We start from the raw sequence: 22,356 nt of genomic DNA on the forward strand, positions 1-22,356 counted from the left end.
CAGAGAGGTCGCTGAGGCCATGGAGCCGCACAAACTAACGATCTTGAAGGTGACAGCCTCGACGGAGCTCAGGGTTGATGCAAAGGAATATGACAACAAGTGGATCTCGGGTAAGGAGGGTTCTAGATGGAGGAGCTTGAGGGAGGCGGAAGAAGCAACGTTGGCGGCCGATGCTCTGGGCGTTGATGAGCATGTCCACCGCGTCTCCTGAGATGGCAACACCAGAAACAAGGAGAAACAGAAAGAGGACACTCTCTGGATTCCGGATCTATGCTTGGTGGCTGCAGCCGCGGTCGGAAGAGGGAGATCAGCAATCCCCGTTCTCGGTTGTTGAACTTCCCATTTCATTTTGACCAACTGGGCACGCCCATCTCAATTACTTATTTGGAACAGGAGCAGAGCGATTAAGAAAAGGACCACAAGCGCAAGGCGTCAGAGTTCAAAATTGTGGAAAAATGAAAGAAAAAACACATCGAGTCCTGTAGTATATGTTCAAGGGCAGATGGTCGCTCCCACCTGTTCTGCATAATGACAAAGAGTTTTCGCTTATTAGTGATACTTGCTGCTAGTGTGCCCTCACAATTTGACTAGTGATACGGAGTACTTTTTTTTTGCGAATACTTGACCAGTGATATTTGCTGCGTGTGCATACAGAATTACAGACACACACACTGCAGAGGAGGAAACGCAATGGCGGCAGGTGTGGCTAAGGTGGGCGATGGCTCTGCTTCAGTCTACGGCGGGGAGCTGACGTTTTCCGTGCTCATCACCTGCTTCGTGGCGGCCTCCGGCGGGCTCATCTTTGGCTACGACATCGGCATCTCAGGTCAGATTCACGCACAATCACTACATAATATGATTTGTGCAGAATGTTCGCTTCGTTCCCTGATCTCTTGCTAGCCCACGTCATGTTCATGTTCAGGCGGCGTTTCTCAGATGAAACCCTTCCTGGAGGCCTTCTTCCCCAAGGTGCTGAGGAGGATGGCGGACGCGAAGAGGAACCAGTACTGCATGTTCGACAGCCACGCGCTGACATCCTTCACTTCGTCTCTGTACCTGGCCGGCCTCGTGGCGTCCCTGGCAGCCGGCCGCGTCACCAGGTCGCTGGGCCGGCGTGGCACGATGCTGGCGGGCGGGGCTCTCTTCTTCGCAGGCGGCGCCATGACCGGCGGGGCGGCGAACCTCGCCATGCTCATCGTCGGACGGATGCTGCTGGGCTTCGGAGTCGGGTTCACCAACCAGGCTACCCCGCTGTACCTCGCTGAGATGGCTCCCGCGCGTTGGCGGGGCTCGCTCACCTTGGGCTTCCAGTTCTTCGTCTCCCTGGGGATACTCATCGCCAACCTCGTCAACTACGGCACCGCGCGCCTCACGTGGGGCTGGCGGCTCTCGCTCGGCCTCGCCGGCGCGCCCGCCCTCATCATGTTCGTCGGCGCCTTCTTCCTCACCGACACGCCCAGCAGCTTCGTCATGCGCGGGAAGGAGGATCTTGCCAGAGCGGCGCTCGTCCGGGTGCGCGGGCCCAGCGCGGACGTGGAAGCCGAGCTCAGGGACATCGCGCGCGCCGTGGAGGCCGCGCGCGGCAGAGAGGAGGGAGCGTTCCGGAGGCTCTTCGCGGTCCGGGAGTACCGGCCGCACCTGATCTTCGCCTTCGTGCTGCCGCTGTGCCACCAGCTCAGCGGCATGATGGTCCTGACCTTCTTCTCGCCGCTGGTGTTCCGCATCGCCGGCTTCGGGAGCAACGCGGCGCTGATGGGCGCGGTCATCCTCGCCTCGGTCAAGTTCGGCTCGCTCATCCTCTCCACGCTGGTGATCGACCGCTACGGCCGCAAGGCGCTCGTCATCGCCGGCGCCGTCATCATGGTGGTTTGCCAGGTAAGTATCCATTCCACACGACAGCATCCGATGGATTGATGTAAAGTACGTAAAATGAAGCGCGCACGCTCCTCGTCGTCTTTGGTTTTGTAGGTGGCGAACGCGTGGATCATGGGGGCGCAAGGCGGGAAGAGCGGCGAGACCCCGCTGCCACGGGCGTACGGGGTGGCGCTGCTGGTGCTGACGTGCGTGCAGGGCGCCGGCTTCGGCATGTCGTGGGCGCCGCTCATCTGGGTCATCCCCGGCGAGATCTTCCCGCTGGAGATACGGTCGGCGGGGCAGTCGGTGAGCGTGTCGGCGACGCTGGGGCTCACGTTCGTGCAGACGCAGACGTTCCTCGCCCTGCTGTGCTGCTTCAAGTACGCCACCTTCGCCTACTACGCGAGCTGGGTCGTGGTCATGACGGCCTTCGTCCTCGTCTTCCTGCCGGAGACCAAGGGCGTCCCCCTCGAGTCCATGGGCTCCGTCTGGGAGAGCCACTGGTACTGGAGGCGGTTCGTGGGCGACGGCAAGCGCGTCCAAGCATCTCCGTCTATGTGAACATGGTTTTAGTATGTCGAGACGCCGGGATAAGAAAAAAAATTCTTCGTTAGAAAACAGCAACATGATCGATCCGCTCAGTGATAACCTTGATGTGCTCACACATGCTCAGTTTGAATTCAGTTAGGCTTTAGTTAGAGCGTTGCGCTCCATCTTCTTGCTCCAACTTGCATAGAAAATAATACTGTACTACCCCTCGACCATGACTTGCTGATGTGCTTGCGATCTCGGGTGATGAATGCCATTGTCACGTTGACCTTATCTCGCGCAATGAAACATGCTGACAGGTGGGCCATCTTCGACATCTCTAGCTACTCAGAGTTAAATTTATTTGATGACACTCCCTCCATTCCAACATATAAGTATTAGTACATTTTAGATACGGAGATATCTACACAGAGAGGATATCTACAAAATATAATGCATCTAGGTACATCCGGATCCCCCGGAATGGCTATTTGGGGGCATGCCGAAAAAATGGCCCACACCAACAACCCCCCAAAAGCGCGCTAGCATTTTGACCGCTCTGAAAGTCTGTACGACACGCCCTCATTGTACCCACTTCATAGGGGGACATTTGGGTGCGTCGACACTCACGACCGCGCCGGCTTGGCTCCGCGAGCCCCTTTGTCAGCGACGCAGAGCGGCGAGTCGGCTTTATTAATGACTGCTGCCCCAGCCAGTTTACCACGCATCGACAACGGGTGGTCGCAAGCCAACTGTGGTTCCCACAAGTCGACATCTTAAGTTTCACACCAGAATAACGACGGCCACCAGCTCGCCCGTCTAGTATTGTACCGCCTTCAAAAGCCCGCATGGCGCGTAGTTCCCACACAAACCTCGCAGCCACACTCTTCTCCTTGCCGCACTCCCCCGTGAACTCCTACCTCTCTGTCACGATGGGTCGCATCGACGATGAGGCCAGAGGCATTGGCCTCATAGGCAACATGCGCTATCAGAACCTAACCATCGAGGAGGCAAATCTCAACACAGAATGTGAGGCGAAGATCGTGGCCTACCACGGCAGTGGGGCCTACACCATGCCCGGGTGCCACTGTTGGTGGCAAGGCATTGATGTGGACGAGGTCGTCGCCCACAATGGGTACCTCATGTGACGCCCCATTTATGACTCATATGGCACACATTGTCGTTCTGTATTCGACGGTACTTCGTTGAGAGGAGCCTCACGGAGGAGAGAGAGAGAGGGAGAGCCATGTTGGAGATATGCCCGAGAGGCAATAATAAAGTAGTTATTGTTATATCTTAATGTTCATGATAAATGTTTACAACCCATGCTATAATTGTATTAACCGGAAACATTAATACATGTGTGTTGTGTAAACAACCAGAGTCCCCAGTAAGTCTCTCGTTTAACTAGCTTGTTGATTAATAGATGATCATGGTTTCCTGATCATGAACATTGGATGTTATTAATAACAAGATCATATCATTAGGTGAATGATGTGATGGACACACACCCATAGTAAGCATAGCATAAGATCAAGTCATTAAGCTCAACTTGCAATAAGCTTTTGATACATAGTAACCTAGTCCTTCGACCATGAGATCATGTAAATCACTTACACCAGATGCGTACTTTGATTACATCAAACGTCATTGCGTAAATGTGTGGTTATAAAGATGAGATTAAGTATTCCGAAAGTATGAGTTGAGGCATATGGATCAAGAGTGGGATTTATCCATCCTGATGACGGATAGATATACTCTGGGCCCTCTCGGTGGAATGTCGTCTAATTAGCTTGCAAGCATGTGACAACGTCACAAGAGATGACATACCACGGTACGAGTAAAGAATACTTGTTGGTAACGAGGTTGAACTAGGTATAGAGATACCGATGATCAAACCCGTAGGGTGACACACTTAAGGTTCAATGTTGTATAGTAGATATGGAATATGAGATGGAGACCGAATGTTGTTCGGAGTCTCGTATGGGATCCACGACATCACGAGGAGGTCCGGAATAGTCCGGAGAATAAGATTCATATACGGGAAGTCATTTTCAGGGTTACCGGAAAAGTTCAAGATTTTTCGGTATTGTACCGGAGGTTCTAGAAGGTTCCAGAGGGTACCATAGTGGGGCCCACCTATGCTGGACGACCAACATGGACCGGAGGGGTCGCATAGGCCCACATGGGCTGGGCACACTAGGCCCCCAAGGCCCATGTGGCTGGATCAAGTGGATAAGATCAAATCCCTTGAAAATAGAGACTTAACTTGGGGAGAAGTCCCCCCCTTGTTTTGGCCGACCCTAGGGCTTGGAGGAGGGGCCAAGGCAGCCCCCCACGCCTATATAATTGGGAGGGGAGGGTTGGGGCGCAGCACATGATTCCCCAAACCCTAGCCGCCCCTCTCTCCATCCTCCTGATCTTTCTGCGTAGGCTTGGCGAAGCCCTGCAGGAATTTCTCCTCCACCTCCACCACCACACCGTCGTGCAGCTGGGATTCTGAGGGGATATATCACCTCCGCTTCCCGCTGGAACAGGGAGAGGAAGGACGTCATTGACACCGTACGTGTGACCGAGTACGAAAGTCCTGCCGGATTGCAGCACTGGAAGGATCGTCTACATCAACCACGAGATCTGATCTCGTTAAGGCTTTGGATCTACGAGGGTTTGTTTCTTATCTACCTCGTTTCTCTGATCTCATAGATTAGATCTTGGCTTTTCCATAGATTGGATCTTGGATTTATTAGTCTTTGCGATAGAGTTTTTTGTTTTCCATGCATCGAACCCATCAGTGGTATCAGAGCCGTGTCTATGCATAGATTTGTTGCACGAGTAGAACACAATGATTTTGTGGACGTTGATGCTTTTGTTGTCTTTTTTTATGTGTACTTTGCATCTTGCGGAATGGTGGGATGAAGCGGTCTGGGCTAACTTTACATGACCGCGTCCATGAGACTTGCTACATGCTAGACATGCAACTTGTATTCCGTAAGTGCCTTTGCGGGTGTCTGTCTCTCTCACCATAGTTAAGATTCAATTTACTATTTCAATCGAAAACACTAGTATCACCATTGTGGTTCTTATTCATAGGTAGATCGGATCTTACTCGAAATCCCCATACCACGTAAAACATGCAAACACTTTTAGAGAAGTCTAACTTGTTTTTGCAGGGGCATGTGATGTGATATGGCTATATGATTGTGACTATATTTGATGTATGAGATGATCATTATTGTATTATGGCAACCGGTAGGAGCCTAATGGTTATCTTTATTGATTCATGACCTGCGTGTCAATCACCATGTAATAGCTTTATTTCATTACTATGAGTTAGTATTTGTAATAGTTGCTATGGACGGTGGACAACCATAAAGCGGCTCCATGGACCTTGGCGCAATGCTGGTGATGATGGAGATCATGCTCATGTGCTTTGAAGATGGAGATCAAAGGCACAAGAAGAATAAGCCATATCATAGCACATTATCCATGCATGTGATGTTAATCCTTTTATGCATCTTATTTTGCTTAGATCGCGACGGTAGCATTATAAGATGATCCCTCAAATTAATATCAAAATAATAAAGTATTGTCCCCTCGTATGCACCAAGCATCTCGTGATGATCGGATGTGATAGATTATACGTTCACATACGGGTGTAAGCCATGTTGCACACGCGGAAATACTTGGGTTTGCTTGACGAGCCTAGCATGTATAGACATGGCCTCGGAACATAGGAAACCAAAAGGTTGACATGAGTCATATGGATGATATGATCAACATGTTAATGTTTACAATTGAAGCTACATCATCTCACGTGATGATCGGACTTGGTGTATTGAATATGGATCGTGTGCCGCTAAACAACTGTGAGGGATGTTGTATTAAATGAGAATTCATTAGTAATTAGATTAAAACTTGAACTAATTATCATGAACATAGTATTAATAGTATTTTGAATCAAATTTACAGAATTGGCATCCGTTATCTACCATGCGCTAGTCTAGTAATTGAGATAGAAACACTGCTAAATCTCACAAGTAACTTTACGGACTGGTACCGTATTGTTGAAGAATCAAGAAATTATTAAGTCCTATTGCGAACTTTTGATAAACCTCACATTGCTGATTCAAAAGAACAATGGTTTCAATTAGTACCTAAACTCATCCTGTCTCCATGAAACTTGAAGTTCAAAGCCGTTTGAAAAGTAAGGAGCTGAAAAGTTAGTTTTCAAAAATAAGGAAGGTGTGAGATATATGTGATATCTAAGACCTTATTGCAAGATGATAGAATATAATTTAGTGAGACTACATAAACTCATAAGTTTTATGTGAATGTACGAAGGTTGAAGATGTTGGGCGTCCCGATCCTCCAACTAGTTGGGCACTAACGATATTCACATATCCATGAAGTCGTCGTCCTTAGTATGCACCATTGGTAAGATTCGTCGTTTCAAAGCATCACGTGATGATCGGATGTTATAGATTCTACGTGTGCATACAACGGGTACAAGCCAGATTTGCACGTGCGAATACTAAGGTTAAACTTTACGAGCCTAGCATGTACAGACATGGTCTCGAAAAGTTGTCATGATTTGATGGATAAAAATTATGAGTGAAATTGTTCATCACATTAAAAAGTTACTAATAGTGAAATCTGGAACACTTGCCATGTGATGATCAGCTTCAAAGAAAGAACCTCAAGGTTATTGGTATTTGACCAACAAACCTAGAAGTTATTGATGTTGAAGTGTTTTCTGGAAAATGAGGAAAGCTAAAAGAGAAACTACAAAAGTTTTCGGCAGAAAGAAATAAAGACTAGAAAGTCTAGCTCAGGTGTATATAGATGATATACATGTTATGAATGTATTCTTTGATTAGTCACACTATGAAATTCTTGGGTATTTATACCATATTGGTTGGTATGAGAAGTCATACAACACAACGCAATATAAGAATATAATGGCCTAAGTGACTGACAAGGAATGTGGTAATAATGCACGTCTAGAACAAAATAAATAGTTATTGGGTTCGTCGTTGGCATTCTACCTAGACTTTTAGATTTATAATAAAGAACTTAATAATTGTTATTTTGCTCTGGTCAAATGAAAACAATGAGTTTCCAAATTATGATAGTACTCCATGTACGATGGATAAGTTATTATAAATCTTAATGGTGAAGCACACATGCATAACACTGACGCTAAAATGCCATAAGGCAAATGATAAGAATTCCACTTATCTGTGGAACCGCCATTTAGGTCATGTTAGAAAGGAACGCATAAAGGAACTCCATGCAAATGGATTTTTGGAGTCATTCGATTTTTGAATCGTTCGACGCTTGCAAATCTCTTCTAAAGAGAATGACTGAAACACCGTTTATAGGCCAAGAGTTGAACGGGAAACTAGCTTAGTGAAAACAGACATTGTGATGTATATGGTTCATTGGGCATAGTTGTGCGTGGAAGATTCTTCTACTTTATGAAAACTTCCAACAATGAATTGAGTGTATATATGTGGATATATTTATTCGATGAGGAAGAAGTCTCAAACATTTGAATAGATTCAAATAAATTTCAACATGAAGTGGAAATTATCGTAATAGAAAAGCAAAATATCTATGATTGGATCATGGTGGAAATATTTGAATTACGAGTTTTAGCGAACATCTAAGAGAGTTACGAAATTGTTCCGCAACTCACGTTTCTTGGAACACCATAGTTTTGATGGAGTTTTTCAAAATACGTACCCAAACCTTGTTGGTTTAATGATGAGATAAAATAAAATGATGCCATTATATTTTTGTGGATTATGCTTTAGAGACTACCGCTTTTACACTAAATAGAGCGTCATCATAATCCATTACAATGACACCATACGAGTTATGGGGGAGAGACTTGTATAGGATCTCCCCATTAGGTAGGATCATAGGATCAACTTAGAGAAATCATATTTTGGCTATGCGAAAAAATCTGAAAATAATTAGCAACATGCATATAGGTTGTATTTACAACTCCAAGAAATTTCAGCTCAAAATATAATCTACACTTGGAGAAACAAAAAAGACAAATTCTGTTGTGAATAGTGTCAGATCTAGTTGAATAGTATTTCACACTATTCACACCCAGATTTATCTTTTTTGTCTCTCTAAGTGTATGTCGAATTTGAAGTTGCAAATTTTTGGCATTGCATATATAACATAGATGTGTGTTGTCATTTTTTTTCAGAATTTTTGAACATGTTTTGTCTTTGCAAAAAAAATAATCTCATAGATCCTATCTAAGACTTGATCCTACCTAAGTCTTCCCCCGAGTTATGGCATGGGTATAAACCCTTATAGTCATTTCTTAATTTTTTGGTATGCATAGCATAAGTAAATGAGTTCACCACCAAAACCGAATGAATGTATTTGTTGTTGTCCCAGAGAATAAATTGGGAATTCTTTCCAGTATGAAGTCAAAGACAAAAGTGTTTGTCGATGTTACTTGCTTATTTTCAAGAAATTGTTTCTAGTGAAGTATTTGAGTGAGAGGACAATGGAACTTAATAAGGTTGATGAACCTGAGCATGATGATCAGAGTAGCGCAGCATCGGAAATGGTTCCGAAAGCGGCCACGACTATCATGGCTCCCATGACTACAAAGTGTTATAGTTATGGAGATCTAAGAACCTATTAAACCTTGTAAGTGTGGTTTACTTTTTGATCAAATGATTTGTGGATAAATGATTGATTTTGAACAATGATAAACCAACTACATACAAAGAACTTATGATGGGCCCTGACTCCGTTAAAATGGCTAAGTGCCATGAAATCCAAGATAGGTGAATACGTTTTGAAAGTAAATGGATCTATAAAATTGATGGACTTGGATGCAATATCCTTGAAGAAGCTCGACTTGTCGAAAAATTGTTTACGACAAAGTTTAAAGAATTGACTATGATAAGATTAGATCTTCTGTAGCGATGCTTATAGTCTATGCAGATTATTCTAGTAATCAGTACATATTTCTTTTATGAGATATAGGATGGCAGAAATACATTCCTTACCAGAAGTTTGTATTAAGGATGTATACACGATACAACCAAGAGTTTTGCTGATCCGTGGAATACTAGATAGGTATACAAATTTCAACTGAATGAAGTGAGTATCACGGAGTTGGAATCTTCACCGGATGAAATAATCAATTTTTTTATTTCATCAAAAACGATGAAGATGCTTGCATTTGCAAGAAATTAAATGGGAGCGCTGAGACATAGTTATAATATTATATGTGGATGACATATCATTGATTGTAAATGATGTAATTATGTATTTGATGTGATTAAAAGGTTCCATTGAGAATTAATTTTCAATGAAAGGATATGGACTAAAACATATTTAGCGTTAAGATCTATGAAGATAGATTTAATCACATAGTAAGTTTAAGTCAAAGTACATAGAATGAATATTGAAATAGTTCAATACGATTAAGAAATTGTTCTTTTCCATGAGAAGGTTTAACAAGACTTGAGTGTATTTGACACTCAATGAGTAAAAACACATGAGTGATTTTAGATCACGAATAATATGTACAAAATCAGATGTCCTGTGCTCTAAAGTGTTACGAGCATATACTAGAATGATTCATGTAATCATTAATGAAAAACAGTAAGAATATCCCCGAGTGCTTTAGAAGAACCAATGATATATATAGTTTTGTATGGGGTAATGACAAACAAATCGATGTAAGGTGTTACACCGATATTAGTTTGGTCACATATAAAAATAAGTTTCAAATCTCAATTAGGCTAAGTGTTCATTAAAAGGTAGCACAATGCTAGATTTAGTTGAGTTCTAAATATTGTGACGGATTCTACAAACGAAGGCAGAATATGTCATTGTTTCGACAATGACCGAGGGTGTTTGATTCGAGGAGTTCTTTGAGAACTTTGTGTAGTTTCAGTAGTGTCAGAACTATGAAGCTATATTGTGTGTGACAATATTGGTAACATATTTCAGACCGCGGAATTAAGGTTCCACCAAAAGACTAAGTATATACGATTAATGCCGACTCATGTGGAAATGAGTGATGCATGGAGACGCAAATGAATTGCAAAATACATACGTTTCTGAACGTGTCAGTTTCGTTGACTGAAACCTCTCCCGTGAGGAAAGATGATAAACACCAGAAGGCCAATGTGTTATATCTTTACAAATGTAAACTAGATTATTGACTCTAGTGCAAGTGGGAGACTGTTGGAGATATTCCCGAGAGGCAATAATAAAGTAGTTATTGTTATATCTTGATGTTCATGATAAATGTTTACACCCCATGCTATAATTGTATTAACCGGAAACATTAATACATGTGTGTTGTGTAAACAACCAGAGTCACTAGTAAGTTTCTCGTTTAACTAGCTTGTTGATTAATAGATGATCATGGTTTTCTGATCATGAACATTGGATGTTATTAATAACAAGATCATATCATTAGGTGAATGATGTGATGGACACACACCCATAACAAGCATAGCATAAGATCAAGTCATCAAATTCAACTTTCTATAAGCTTTTGATACATAGTAACCTAGTCCTTCGACCATGAGATCATGTAAATCACTTACACCGGATGGGTACTTTGATTACATCAAACGCCACTGCGTAAATGGGGAGTTATAAAGATGAGATTAAGTATTCCAAAAGTACGAGTTGAGGCATATGGATCAAGAGTGGGATTTGTCCATCCTGATGATGGATAGATATACTCTGGGCCCTCTCGGTGGAATATCGTCTAATTAGCTTGCAAGCATGTGACAAGGTCACAAGAGATGACATACCACAGTACGAGTAAAGAGTACTTGTCGGTAACGAGATTGAACTAGGTATAGATATACCGATGATCAAACCTCGGATAAGTAAAGTATCGCATGACAAAGGGAATCAATATCGCATGTTAATTGCTCATTTGATCACTAAGTTATCGTTGAATATGTGGGAGCCATTATGGATCTCCAGGTCCCCCTATTGGTTATTGATCGGAGAGGAGTCTCGATCATGTCTGCATAGTTCACGAACCGTAGGGTGACACCCTTAAGGTTCGATGTTGTATAGTAGATATGTAATATGAGATGGAGACCAAATGTTGTTCGGAGTCTCGAATGGGATCCACGACATCATGAGGAGGTCCGGAATAGACCGGAGAATAAAATTCATATATGGGAAGTCATTTTCAGGGTTACCGAAAAAGTTCAAGATTTTTCGGTATTATACCGGAGGTTCTAGAAGGTTCCGGAGGGTACCATAGTTGGGCCCACCTATCCCGGATGACCAACATGGACCGGAAAGGTTGCATAGGCCCTCATGGTCCAGGCACACCAGCCCCCCAAGGCCCATGTGGCTGGATCAAGTGGATAAGATCAAATCCCTTGAAAATAGGGACTTAACTTGGGGGAAGTTTCTCCCCTTGTTTTGGCCAACCCTAGGGCTTGGAGGAGGGGCCAAGGCAGCCCCCCACGCCTATATAAGAAGGAGGGGAGGGTTGGGGCGCAGCACATGATTCCCTAAACCCTAGCCGCCCCTCTCTCCCTCCTCCTAATCTTCCTGCGCAGGCTTGGCGAAGCCGTGCAGGAATTTCTCCTCCACCTCCACCACCAAGCCATCGTGCTGCTGGGATTCAGAGGGATCTACCACCTCCGTTGCCTGATACGTCCATTTTGCATCACTATTTTATATCATAATTTACTATTATTCATTGATATATTTCATATTTAGAGATGATACTTATGTTATTTCACCTATTTTGCATGTTTCATGATTATTGGGGAATCACTCGCCGGAGCCAGGATTCTGCTGGAAAAAGCACCGTCAGAATGCAATATTTTTGAAGATCAACAATTGACGGAAATTACACCGAAGATCTTATTTCTCCAGAAGAATGAGCCAGCCCAAAGGAGGGGCCGAGGAGGGCCGCCATGGGCCCCCCATAGGCCGGCGCGGGCCCTGCCCTGGCCGCGCCGCCTTGTGGGGAGGGGGGCCCACAGCCCCTCTCGGCCGCCTCTCTTTCGTGTACTTTATCTACCCGAAAACCTAAGGTGCTGAGAATAATCGCGAGGAGACACAGCCGCCTCTGCGGGGCGGAAAACACCAGAGAGAAAAGAGCTCTCCGGCAGGCTAAAATCCGTCGGGGAAATTCCCTCCCGGAGGGGGAAATCGATGCCATCGTCACCGCCATCGAGTTGGACTTCATTGGGATCATCATCACCATCATCTCCACCGCCGTCACCGTCATCTCCACCGCTGCACCTCGTCACCGCTGTAACATCTAGGGTTGAATCTTGATTATTTCATAGGGGAAACTCTCCCGGTATTGATTACTCCTCGTTATTGATGCTATTGAGTGAAACCATTGAACCAAGGTTTATGTTCAGATTGTTATTCATCATCATATCACCTCTGATCATGTTCCATATGATGTCTCGTGAGTAGTTCGTTTAGTTCTTGAGGACATGGGTGAAGTCTAAATGTTAGTAGTGAACTATGTTGAGTAATATTCAATGGTTTGATATTTAAGTTGTCGTGTTATTCTTCTAGTGGTGTCATGTGAACATCAACTACATGATACTTCACCTTTATGGGACTAGGGGAATACATCTTGTATTCGTTTGCTAATTGTGGGGTTGCCGGAGTGACAGCAACCTGAACCCCCGTTGGTATATCGATGCAGGAGGGATAGCAGGATCTCAGAGTTTAAGGTTGTGGTTAGATTTATCTTAATTACTTTCTTGTATTTGCGGATGCTTGCAAGGGTATAATCACAAGTATGTATTAGTCCTAGGAAGGGCGGTGCATTAGCATAGGTTCACCCACACAACACTTATCAAAACAATGAAGATTAATCAACTATATGAAGCGAAAGCACTAGACTAAATTCCCGTGTGTCCTCAAGAATGTTTAGTCATCATAAGTAAACAAACCGGCTTGTCCTTTGTGCTAAAAAGGAGTGGGCCACTCGCTGCAATTATTACTCTCGCATTTTACTTACTTGTACTTTATTTATCTGCTATATCAAAACCCCCTGAATACTTATCTGTGAGCATTTACAGTGAATCCTTCATCAAAACTGCTTGTCAACACCTTCTGCTCCTCGTTGGGTTCGACACTCTTATTTATCGAAAGTACTACGATACACCCCCTATAATTGTGGGTCATCAAGACTATTTTCTGGCGCCGTTGCCGGGGAGTGAAGCGCTATTGGTAAGTGGAATTGGTAAGGGAAACCTTTACTGTACGTGCTAATTTTATTTCTGCCTGCTGCTATAATTCATTATGGAGAGATCTTCTCTTGAATTTCTATTTGGAAAATCTACTACTACTGCAAAGGTAGTGGATGAGGCGCCAGGTGAGAAAGAGGTTCCATACAAAATACCTATGAAAATTATTCAACGTGTTGTGGATAACCGCTATGAAGGGGATGGAACTGTCCATCCTGGAGATCATTTACCGTTTTACATGAATTATGCGGGTTATCCAAATGTGCAGGTATTGCTATGGATGAAGTTAGGAAGAAACTATTCTCTATATCGCTGTCTGGTAAAGCGGCGCATTGGTACAAATTGCTGAAGAATGGGGATTCTCTTGATTGGAAGGATATTGTGCCTCTATTTTATTCTAAATTCTATCCTCCAAGTGAAATTCACAAAGACCGAAACCACATATATAATTTCTGGCCTCATGATGGAGAGAGTATTGCCCAAGCATGGGGGACATTGAAGTCTTTAATGCTCAAATGCCCTATTCATGAGCTTCCTGGTAATATCATCATTGATAATTTCTATGCAAGACTTTCTTTTCAAGATAAAACCTTGCTGGATACTACTTGTTCTAGATCATTTACACGCAACAAAGAAGAGTTTAAAAGGGACCTTCTTGATCGGATTCAGGAGAATACTGAAGGATGGGAGAACGACAAAGATAGAGAGTCAGGTATAAATTATGATTATGAATGCATTGAAACTTTTATGGATACTGATAAATTTCGTAATATGAGTGCTACTTATGGTCTTGACTCTCAAGTTGTTGCAAATTTTTATAAAGCTTTTGCCTCTCATTTTGAATTGCCTAGGAAGAATTTTGATAAGTATCATGAACCGTACAAAGATAAAACTAATTCATCTATAAATAAATGTGTTGTAATTGAAACTGTTGATCATATTCTTCCTGAAGCTTATATTGAAAAAACTCCTTTCCATGCTAAAATGAAGGAGTATTCTGTTATAACTAGTGCGGTTAATAAAAGTGCAAAGAAACCTATAGAACCTGAAGAGCAAATAAAGGTTGAACCTGCTATTGCAATAGTTAAAGATCTTGTGACTGAAAATGTAGAAGATGGTCATATTATTTTCTGTGAAGATGCTTCTAATATTGTTTCGCATCCTAATAAGTCTAGGAAAGCCAGTGTTCCTATGCTCTCTGTTAGAATTGGTGATCATTGTTATTATGGTTTATGCGACATTGGTGCAAGTATTAGTGCTATTCCTTATGAGCTTTACACGGAAATCATGCATGAAATTGGTTCTTGTGAACTTGAAGATATTGATGTGGTTATTCGGCTAGCTAATAGAGAAACTATCTCTCCTATTGGTATTGTTCGAGATGTGGAAGTTCTATGTGGTAAGATTAAATATCCTGCTGACTTTTTGGTACTTGGTTCTGCTACTAGTAAGTCTTGTCCTATTATTTTTGGTAGACCTTTTCTAAATACTTGTGGAGCTATTATAGATTGCAAGAAGGAGAAAATTGTGACTAAATTTGCTGGTGAATCTTATGAGTTTAATTTCTCTAAATTTGCCAAAACTCCTTATAAAGCTGATTTGTCTAATAATGATTTTAGAGTTGAACAGTGTGCGTCTATTGCTCTTGCTCCTAATAATCCTTTGAAACAACATTTGGAGGATAGTGAGAGTGAAGTCTTTAGGGAAGAAAGGAATTAGCTTGATGAAATTTTCCTTCGTCAACCTATTCTTAAACATGACTTACCGGTTGAAGATCTAGGTACAACACCACCACCAAAGGAAGATCCTATTTTTGATTTAAAACCATTGCTTGATAATCTTAAGTATGCTCATATTGATGATAAGAAAATATATCCTGTTATTATTAGTTCTAAGCTTTCAGAGTTTGAGGAAGAAAGGTTATTGGAAATATTGAAGAAACACCGAGGAGCTATTGGCTACACTCTTGATGACTTGAAGGGGATTTCTCCCTCTATTTGCCAACATGCTATCAATATGGAAGATGATGCAAAGCCTGTTGTTGAACATCAGCGTCGTCTAATTCCTAAGATGAAGAATGTGGTAAGGAATGAGGTATTAAAACTTCTTGAAGCTGGTATTATATATCCTATTGCTGATAGTAGAGGGGTTAGTCCTGTGCATTGTGTTCCTAAGGAAGGAGGAATAACTGTTGTGCCTAATGATAATGATGAGCTCATCCCTCAAAGAGTAGTTGTAGGGTATAGGATGTGCATTGATTATCGAAAAGTTAATAAAGTTACTAAGAAAGATCATTACCCTTTACCTTTTATTGATCAAATGTTAGAAAGGTTGTCTAAAAATACTCATTTTTGCTTTCTTGATGGTTATTCTGGGTTTTCACAAATTCTTGTTAAAACTAAAGATCAAGGGAAAACCACTTTCATTTGTCCCTATGGAACTTATGCTTATAGGCGTTTGCCTTTTGGTTTATGTAATGCTCCTGCTACTTTTCAAAGATGCATGTCTGCTATTTTTCATGGCTTTTGTGAGAAGATTGTAGAGGTATTCATGGATGATTTTTCTGTCTATGGGAATTCTTTCGATAATTGCTTGCGAAACCTTAATAAAGTTTTGCAGAGATGTGAAGAAACTAACCTTGTTCTTAATTGGGAGAAATGCCAATTTATGGTTAATGAAGGAATTATATTGGGACATAAAATTTCCGAGAGAGGTATTGAAGTTGATAGAGCTAAAGTTGAAGCAATTGAGAAGATGCCCTATCCTAGGGATGTTAAAGGTATTCGTAGTGTTCTTGGTCATGCTGGGTTTTATAGGAGATTTATTAAAGATTTCTCCAAGATTTCAAAGCCTCTTACTAATTTTCTTCAAAAAGATGTACCTTTTGTTTTGATGATGATTGTAAGGAAGCTTTTGAAACTCTAAAGAAAGCCTTAACAACTGCTCCTGTAGTTGAACCTCCTGATTGGAATTTACCTTTTGAGATTATGTGTGATGCTAGTGATTTTGCTGTAGGTGCTGTCCTTGGATAGCGAGTAGATAAAAAATTGAATGTTATTTATTATGCTAGCAAAACTCTTGATGCTGCTCAAAGAAATTATGCTACAACTGAAAAAGAATTATTAGTTGTAGTCTTTGCTTGTGACAAGTTTAGACCTTATATTGTTGATTCAAAAGTCACAATTCATACCGATCATGCTGCAATTAGGTACCTTATGGAAAAGAAAGATGCTAAGCCAAGGCTTATTAGATGGGTGCTTCTATTGCAAGAATTTGATTTACATATTATAGATAGGAAAGGTGCTGATAATCCTGTTGCTGATAATTTGTCTAGATTGGAAAATATTGCTTATGATCCTGTTCCTGTTAATGATAGTTTTCCAAATGAACAATTGGCTGTAATAAAGGTGAGCTCGCGAGATAGTCCTTGGTATGCTGATTATGCTAACTTTATTGTTTCCAAGTACTTGCCTCCAACCTTTTCAGCTCAGCAAAGGAGGAAATTCTTTTAAGACTTGAGGCATTATTTTTGGGATGACCCACACTTATATAAAGAAGGAGTGGATGGTATTATGCGAAGATGTGTTCCCGAATATGAACAACAAGAGATATTGAGTAAGTGTCATGGTAGTGTTTATGGAGGACATCACGCCGGAGATAGAACCGCACAAAAGGTTCTACAATCAGGTTTCTATTGGCCAACTCTCTTTAAAGATGCAAGAAAGTTTATTTTATCTTGTGATGAATGTCAAAGGGTTGGTAATATCTCCAGACGCAATGAAATGCCTATGAATTATACTCTTGTTATTGAACCATTCGATTGTTGGGGATTTGAGTTCATGGGTCCTTTCCCTTCTTCAGAAGGTAACACTCATATACTTGTCGCTGTTGATTATGTTACTAAATGGGTGGAAGCCATACCCACAAAAAGTGCTGATGGTGAGACCTCTTTAAGAATGCTTCTAGATATTATTTTTCCTAGATTTGGAGTTCCTAGATATCTTATGACTGATGGAGGTTCTCATTTTATTCATGGTGGTTTTAGAAAAACTCTTGCTAAATATGGTATTAATCATAGGATTGCTTCTGCTTATCATCCTCAAACTAGTGGGCAAGTAGAATTATCAAATAGAGAGATTAAATCTATCTTGCAAAAGACTGTTAATAAATCTAGAAAGAATTGGGCTAGTAAATTGAAGGAAGCACTATGGGCTTATAGAACTGCTTATAAAAATCCCATGGGTATGTCACCTTATAAAATAGTTTATGGGAAAGCTTGTCATTTACCTTTAGAACTAGAGCACAAAGCTTATTGGGCTGTAAGAGAACTAAATAAAGATCCTAAACTTGCCGGTAAGAAGAGATTGCTACAATTGAGTTCTCTAGATGAATGGAGAAGTGAAGCTTATGAAAATGCTAAACTCTTTAAAGAGAAAGTTAAGAAATGGCATGATAGAAGAATTATCAAAAGAGAATTTAATGTTGGGGATAAAGTCCTATTGTATCGGTCTCGTCTCAGATTTTTTGCAGGGAAATTACTCTCAAAATGGGAAGGACCATATGTCATTGTGGAGGTGTATCGTTCAGGGGCAATTAAAATTAGTTCTTTGAAAGGTGATTCCACACAAGTGGTGAATGGACAAAGACTCAAGCATTATATTTCTGGAGATTCTTATAATGAAGATGTTGATGTTATTCGAGTGGTGACTCCGGAAGCTTTCATCAAAGGTCAAATTTACAGTTCTGCAGAGTTCGATTTCGAATAGGTAACGTTTATGGTAATAAAAAGTCCGCGTTTAACTTTCCGAACAATGTTTTTGCTATTTTCGGAAAATATGAAAAATTACGAGATCGAAACGGAGAGGAGGAGGCGCACGAGGGCGTGCCCCCATAGGCTGGCGCGGGCCCTACCCTGGCCGCGCCGCCCTATGAGGACGGCCCCTCGGTGTCCCTCTCCAACTCTGGTTCGACCTGGTACTTTCCTTCTGTCGTGAATTTTTTTGCTATATAATCCCCCGGACCCCTTGAGGTCCGTATATCGTTTTCTCGCCGTGTTTTGTTTCGAGCTGTTTTCTGCCAGGATCTGTTTTCGATCTAGAAGCACCATGGTCTCCAACAACAAGGGCAAGGGGCTTTCGGAGGAAGATATTCAGATCTCGAGTGGAAAGAGGTGGATGAGAGTGTCAAGGAAGAAGATGAAGAAGAAGTGGAGGAAGACTCGCATGCATACCCGCGTGCCACCGTCGCAAGCATCGGGGTGGTGGAAAATCCTTTCAGTTCCAAGAAGAGCGCACGAATTCGCACCGAAGGAAAAGTTCCACGTCACTTCCTAGCTCCAAGGACATCTCCTCCAGGCACCTACAACCCCTTCCACACTCTAATTCATAATAGTCAAATTGAAAGGATTTCCAAGGCAGTATTGCCTAGCAGTTGGGATATAGATCGTTCTAACACTGCAGGAAGGATGAAGCCTGAAGCTGAAGAGTGGGGAAACAACTCTAAGAGTTGGGACTCGCTGTCGGACATACTTCTTAACCGCGTCGAGCACAATTCGGAGATGATCCGCAACCTCATGTACGAGATTGATGAGCTAAAGGATCTTGTTAAGAAGCTTATCAAGAATTCATCACCGCCACAGCCGAAGGAGTAATTCATCATTGGTATTGGCACCCCCTTGGTTTGTTCCAAGCTGGGGGGGTGCCGCGGTATCACATCATCACTATCTTTTACCTTTTTACTATCAAGTAGTGTCATATCATGACTAGGGAAGTTATCATATAAGATGGGTTGCAGTATGGAAGTATCTCTCTTTTAGTTGGTTATCTATGTATCCCTTGGTGTGAGTTATCATTATGGAATATTAATGAGAATTTTTATCATTTACATATTGCACATCTTATTTTAGTTTGCAATCTCTATTATATGATTGATCTTGTGATGTCTACGGGTGCTTCTATTCTTGTAGACAGTGTTGGGCCTCCAAGAGCAGAGGTTTGTAGAACAGCAGCAAGTTTCCCTTAAGTGGATCACCCAAGGTTTATCGAACTCAGGGAGGAAGAGGTCAAAGATATCCCTCTCAAGCAACCCTGCAACCACAAAGCAAGAAGTCTCTTGTGTCCCCAACACACCTAATACACTTGTCAGATGTATAGGTGCACTAGTTCGGCGAAGAGATAGTGAAATACAAGTGATATGAATGAATATGAGTGGTAATAGCAATCTGAATAAAATATGGCAGCGAGTAAACATGCAACAAAACAGTAAACAAACGGAGATTCGATGTTTGGAAGCAAGGCCTAGGGATCCTGCTTTCACTAGTGGACACTCTCAACAATGATCACATAATAGAACCACTCTACACTCTCTTGTTGGATGATGAACATCACTAATTGTGTAGGATTACACGAACCCTCAATGCCGGAGTTAACAAGCTCCACAATATTCGATATTCATGTTTAAATAACCTTAGAGTGCATGATAGATCTTTGCAATTACACCAAGTACTAACATAGCATGCATACTGTCACCATCACACTATGAAGGAGGCATAGATCACATCAATAATATCATAGCAATAATTAACTTCATAATCTACAAGAGATTACAATCATAACCTACGCCAAGTACTACACGATGCACACACTGTCACCATTACACCGTGGAGGAGGAATAGACTACTTTAATAACATCACTAGAGTAGCACATAGATGATATTCAACTAGATCACATAAAGAGAGAGATGAACCACATAGCTACAGTGGAGCCCTCAGCCCCGGGGGTGAATTACTCCCTCCTCATCATGGAGACAGCGATGGCGGTGAAGATGGCGGTGGAGACGGCGGTGGAGATGACTCCGGGGGCAATTCCCCGTCCCGACAGGGTGCCGGAACAGAGACTTCTGTCCCCGAATTGGAGTTTCGCGATGGCGGCGGCTCTGGAAGGTTTTCTCGGGTTTCGTCAATCGGTGTCGAGGATTTAGGTCAGGAGGCTTCAAATAGGCGAAGAGGTGGAGTCGGAGGGGCCATGGGGGACCCACACACTAGGGGGGCGCACCCCCCTTGGCCGCGCCGCCCTGTGGGGTGGGGCCCCCTGGCTCCCCTCTGGCCCCTCTTCGGTGCTCTGGAAGCTTCCGGGCAAAATAAGATATTGGGCGTTGATTTCGTCCGATTCCGAGAATATTTCCTTTATAGGATTTCTGAAACCAAAAACAGCAGAAAACAGCAACTGGCCCTTCGGCATCTCGTCAATAGGTTAGTTCAGGAAAACGCATAAAAACGATATAAAGTATGCATAAAACATGTAGGTATCATCAATAAAGTGGCATGGAACATAAGAAATTATCGATACGTTGGAGACGTATCAGCATCCCCAAGCTTAGTTCCTGCTCGTCCCGAGTTGGTAAACGATAACAAAGATAATTTCTGAAGTGACATGCCATCATAATCTTGATCATACTATTGTAAGCACATGTAATGAATGCAGCGATTCGAAACAATGGTAATGCAATGAGTAAACAATTGAATCATATAGCAAAGACTTTTCATGAATATTACTTTCAAGACAAGCATCAATAAGTCTTGCATAAGAGTTAACTCATAAAGCAATAATTTCAAAGTAAAGGCATTGAAGCAACACAAAGGAAGATTAAGTTTCAGCGGCTGCTTTCAACTTGTAACATGTATATCTCATGGATATTGTCAACATAAAGTAATATAATAAGTGCAATATGCAAGTATGTAGGAATCAATGCACAGTTCACACAAGTGTTTGCTTCTTGAGATGGAGAGAAATAGGTGAACTGACTCAACATAAAGTAAAAGAAAGGCCCTTCGCAGAGGGAAGCATTGATTGCTATATTTGTGCTAGAGCTTTGGTTTTGAAAACATAAAGAGAGCATAAAAGTAAAGTTTTGAGAGGTGTTTGTTGTTGTCAACGAATGGTAGCGTGCACTCTAACCCCCTTGCCAGACAAACCTTCAAAGAGCGGCTCCCATGAATTATTTTTATTTTTGGGTGGCACTCCTTCCAACCTTGCTTTCACAAACCATGGCTAACCGAATCCTCGGGTGCCTGCCAACAATCTCATACCATGAAGGAGTGCCTTTTTATTTTAGTTTTATTATGATGACACTCCTCCCCACCTTTGCTTTCTCAAGCCATGGCTAACCGAATCCTCGGGTGCCGCCCAACAATCACATACCATGGAGGAGTGTCTATTTTTGTAACATTATGATGGTTAATTAACTTGGGACTGGGAATCCCATTGCCAGCTCTTTTTGCAAAATTATTGGATAAGCGGATGAAGCCACTAGTCCATTGGTGAAAGTTGCCCAACAAGAATGAAAGATAAACACCACATACTTCCTCATGAGCTATAAAACATTGACACAAATCAGAGGTGATAAATTTTGAATTGTTTAAAGGTAGCACTCAAGCAATTTACTTTGGAATGGCAGAGAAATACCATGTAGTAGGTAGGTATGGTGGACACAAATGGCATAGTGTTTGGCTCAAGGATTTGGATGCATGAGAAGTAATTCCTCTCAATACAAGGCTTAGGCTAGCAAGGTTGTTTGAAACAAACACAAGTATGAACTAGTACAGCAAAACTTACATAAGAACATATTGCAAGCATTATAAGACTCTACATTGTCTTCCTTGTTGTTCAAACACTTTACTAGAAAATATCTAGACCTTAGAGAGACCAATCATGCAAACCAAATTTAAGC

General features: G+C 42.2%; 1 protein-coding gene across 1 annotated transcript; it reads left to right on the plus strand.

The window, feature by feature from the left end:
• Positions 1-663: 663 nt before the first annotated feature.
• Positions 664-2,717, plus strand: LOC127335078 (sugar transport protein MST1). The gene is made up of 3 exons (XM_051361669.1): positions 664-826; positions 923-1,875; positions 1,969-2,717. Exons 1-3 carry the CDS (start codon positions 691-693, stop codon positions 2,413-2,415), a joined length of 1,536 nt encoding a protein of 511 aa, XP_051217629.1. The 5' UTR covers positions 664-690; the 3' UTR covers positions 2,416-2,717.
• Positions 2,718-22,356: the final 19,639 nt, after the last annotated feature.

Source organism: Lolium perenne, chromosome 2 (assembly GCF_019359855.2).
Source record: "Lolium perenne isolate Kyuss_39 chromosome 2, Kyuss_2.0, whole genome shotgun sequence".
Lineage (NCBI taxonomy): Eukaryota > Viridiplantae > Streptophyta > Magnoliopsida > Poales > Poaceae > Lolium > Lolium perenne.

Excerpts from the sequence above, each read along its gene's own strand:
- LOC127335078 (XM_051361669.1), top strand. The coding sequence starts at position 691 with ATGGCGGCAGGTGTGGCTAAGGTGGGCGATGGCTCTGCTTCAGTCTAC. Across the intron at positions 827-922 it reads CTACGACATCGGCATCTCAG|GCGGCGTTTCTCAGATGAAA; the intron begins GTCAGATTCACG and ends GTTCATGTTCAG. Across the intron at positions 1,876-1,968 it reads TCATCATGGTGGTTTGCCAG|GTGGCGAACGCGTGGATCAT; the intron begins GTAAGTATCCAT and ends TTGGTTTTGTAG.